The sequence below is a fragment of the Odontomachus brunneus genome, unplaced genomic scaffold (assembly GCF_010583005.1).
Source record: "Odontomachus brunneus isolate Ranch 3 - 2012 unplaced genomic scaffold, Obru_v1 Obru_scaffold_458, whole genome shotgun sequence".
Taxonomy (NCBI): domain Eukaryota; kingdom Metazoa; phylum Arthropoda; class Insecta; order Hymenoptera; family Formicidae; genus Odontomachus; species Odontomachus brunneus.
In genome coordinates, this window is record NW_022639908.1 from 28,208 (window position 1) to 31,688 (window position 3,481).

At 37.3% G+C, this 3,481-nt stretch overlaps 1 protein-coding gene across 2 annotated transcripts; it reads right to left on the reverse strand.

The window, feature by feature from the left end:
* Positions 1-79: 79 nt before the first annotated feature.
* LOC116853698 lies at positions 80-3,401 on the reverse strand. Of its 2 annotated transcripts, XM_032834870.1 has the most exons (7): positions 3,271-3,369; positions 2,927-3,043; positions 2,722-2,859; positions 2,393-2,636; positions 2,073-2,293; positions 342-501; positions 80-236 (listed from the first exon to the last, which is right to left on the reverse strand). In XM_032834870.1, the coding sequence occupies exons 4-7, from the start codon at positions 2,592-2,594 to the stop codon at positions 106-108; spliced, it is 714 nt and encodes a 237-aa protein (XP_032690761.1). In that variant the 5' UTR covers positions 2,595-2,636; positions 2,722-2,859; positions 2,927-3,043; positions 3,271-3,369; the 3' UTR covers positions 80-105. The 2 variants fall into 2 exon arrangements, with proteins under 2 accessions (XP_032690761.1, XP_032690762.1); XM_032834871.1 differs by having other exon boundaries at positions 378-501; positions 2,927-3,401.
* Between the last annotated feature and the right edge of the window lie 80 nt (positions 3,402-3,481).

Here is a 3,481-nt window from a genome sequence, read left to right on the forward strand (position 1 = left end):
AAAGAAATCATAATTTATTAAGATTATATTTAGTAGTAGCACAAAATTGTGTTAAGTAATGTTTCTTTTATATCTGCAATATCTTGTCTCATACCTTCATTCCATTCATGAAAGCAATGTATGTTCTAATTTTTTTAATTGGTATCGATATCTATCTCCTGCTCTTCTTAACCATTCCGAGAATTTATTCTTTAGACTATAGTAATTTGATGAATTGTACATGTTTGAAATGGTACCTAAAAAGAATTTTTATTATATTTAGTAATATTTATTATTATTATAAGACAAATATATTTCAAAAATTAGTTTATGCTAAACAAATTTTATCTTCATACATTTACCCATGATAATATTCGCAAAAGCTGTGTTTTTAATACCCTTTGTGTGACGTTGACCTTCCCATGTTAATTGTTTGGCAAGTTCGTTGGTAAGAGTCGTAACTAAACAATTAATCAAATGATTTTCTGCTGATTTTCCACCTATGTTACGGATTTTTTTCTGCTATAATATTGAATACAAAATATTACTAAAAGTGATGTATTTCTTCCTATTTTTAATAAAAATGTAACGATCCCGAAAATCGTCACGACGTTAGAAACAATATTTATAATATGAACAAAGAAACGCCGAACAACCGCGCGCGGGATAACCGCAAGGTCAACAAACGGCCTTACTGTTTGTTATAATTTAGTATAAAAGGCCGTTACAAAACGAGATCGAGAGAGATTGATCGGAAAGCTCCTCTCAGGCGCACGACCAACCAGAACTCGAAATTCCTAGAGATCCTAAACATTCCGTCGACCGAAGTGGATACGCGAAGTCGACATCCTTTCCCCGATGCCGCTCTGCCGACCGAAGTGGATACGCAACGTCGGTTTCCTATCCATATACCGCTCCGTCGACCGAAGTGGATACGCGACGTCGACATCCTTTCTCCGATACCGCTCTGTCGACCGAAGTGGATACGCGACGTCGGCATTCTATCCATGCACCGCTCCGTCGACCAAAGTGGATACGCGACGTCGACATCCTTTCTCCGATACCGCTCTGTCGACCGAAGTGGATACGCGACGTCGGCATTCTATCCATGCACCGCTCCGTCGACCAAAGTGGATACGCGACGTCGACATCCTTTCTCCGATACCGCTCTGTCGACCGAAGTGGATACGCGACGTCGGCATTCTATCCATGCACCGCTCCGTCGACCAAAGTGGATACGCGACGTCGACATCCTTTCTCCGATACCGCTCTGTCGACCGAAGTGGATACGCGACGTCGGCATTCTATCCATGCACCGCTCCGTCGACCAAAGTGGATACGCGACGTCGACATCCTTTCTCCGATACCGCTCTGTCGACCGAAGTGGATACGCGACGTCGGCATTCTATCCATGCACCGCTCCGTCGACCAAAGTGGATACGCGACGTCGACATCCTTTCTCCGATACCGCTCTGCCGACCGAAGTGGAACGCGACGTCGGTTTCCTATCCATACACCGCTCCGTCGACCGAAGTAGATTCGCGACGTCGACATCCTTTCTCCGATATCGCTCTGCCGACCAAAGTGGATACGCGACGTCGGCTTCCTATCCATACACCGCTTCGTCGACCAAAGTGGATACGCAACGTCGACATCCTTTCCTCCTCACGCCATGCCACTAACACCTACGATCGCGAACGCATACAGGGCGGAAGATACCGGTGACGACGAGCGCCTTTAAACCAGCCAGGTTAAAACCGGAGTAAATAAACAGCTTAAAGCCAACAAAGCAACGAACTCCAAACGACGAACAATAGCATATCAGGAAACATTCCCGACCGCGTCCCGCCGGACGCTCGCAGCTGATCGCGAGACGACAACATCGGCTCCCGACGAGAGCAAAAACGCGACCACGCGCCAACGGCGTAACGTCGCATGTAAATAATTGTACATAGCTTTGAAATTAGAATATAGTTCCATGTTATTATAACCTACACCACTGCTTTTCATTTCACAAACGAAACTCGGACCACGCCGACTAAGACTATCCCGCACGTAACGCGAGGCCGTTACAAAAATAATTTTAAACTTACAAATTGCTTTCGTAATTCTTCATTCTCATTTAAATCATTACAAAATTTTTTGAAATCTTCCATAGAATTTAACGGTATATGAGGTAACAAATCAAAAGAGCAATTTGCTGATGTTGAAGGATTTTGTTCATCATGAAAGGCCAACATTGAATCTAATTTTCGATTCATGACCAACAACATATCCAATATTCGATTTACCGTTTCTTCTGGCGCATTTTCTCCTAAAAAATAAAAAAACATAAAACAATAACATAAATTAAAGAATGTGAAACATAATAAATGTCAACAATGAAATGTAAGAAAGACTGCAAAATACTTACCTTTATTTATAGCTTTTTTTTTATTAATAATTTCCGTTTCCATATATTTCTGCTTTTCACATTCTTGTATTTGTAACGTAGAATAACTTTTCCCCATTAAAAAAAAATTGTTAAAAAATGTTGGGGTAGAACGTAGATAATAAAAATAATCTGATGATAAAATATAACAAGTATTTTTTCCAGTTACTTTTATGAGATTCATGTTCTATTTTTTTATTGATGTCACAATTGGGATTATAATCAACTGAAAAACAAAAAAAAGTCATTAGTAGTAGTTATTAAAAACAAAATAAAATATAACATACAAAATTAAAAGCATTGTTACATACTATGACTTATGACAGGAACAGATCGCTTTCTTTCCAAATTGCATAAAGTTATATTCGTAGGTGTTTTCATCTTTTTAGAATATCTGTCTGAATATTCATCTCTCCGAATATTTTTCAGATTATCTTTCTGAACATTATCTATTAAAACAATATATATATTTTAATTAATTTTTAAGTGATGTAAATATTATTAATATAAAATTACCTTGAAAACTTTCTTCGTCCTGAGAAAAAGAATCATTATAATTCAATGATTGTGTTTCATTTGTATCGAACGATAGTAATGAACACTGAATTTGGTCAACTTGTGCAGATATATTATCTAAAAATAAAAAATTATATTAAGCAAAATTAATTTAAAAATCACAAAAAATAACTTTGTCATTGTTCAATTACATTTCCCGAAATATATAACAGTGAGGAAAAGTCCAAATATAATGAAAATCATATAAAAATATATTGCATATAGTAGAATATTATGCAAATATGTATCTATAGTATATATTGTGTAAAATAAGTTCTATTTATAATGATATAAAAAGAATTAACCTTTTTCTCTGACATTTATATCTAAATTTGCATTATCTATACCAATCTTATAAATGGATGGAGCATTCGGAAGAATTTTCTCTACAAATGTTAAAAATATATTAAAAATAAAAATAATGTATCAAGTACACACACACACACACACACACACACACACACACACACACACACACACACGCACGCACGCACGCACGCACGCACGCACGCACGC

Excerpts from the sequence above, each read along its gene's own strand:
- LOC116853698 (XM_032834870.1), bottom strand. The coding sequence starts at position 2,594 with ATGAATCTCATAAAAGTAACTGGAAAAAATACTTGTTATATTTTATCA. Across the intron at positions 2,294-2,392 it reads AAAAAAAGCTATAAATAAAG|GAGAAAATGCGCCAGAAGAA; the intron begins GTAAGTATTTTG and ends TTTATTTTTTAG. Across the intron at positions 237-341 it reads TTTTGCGAATATTATCATGG|GTACCATTTCAAACATGTAC; the intron begins GTAAATGTATGA and ends AATTCTTTTTAG.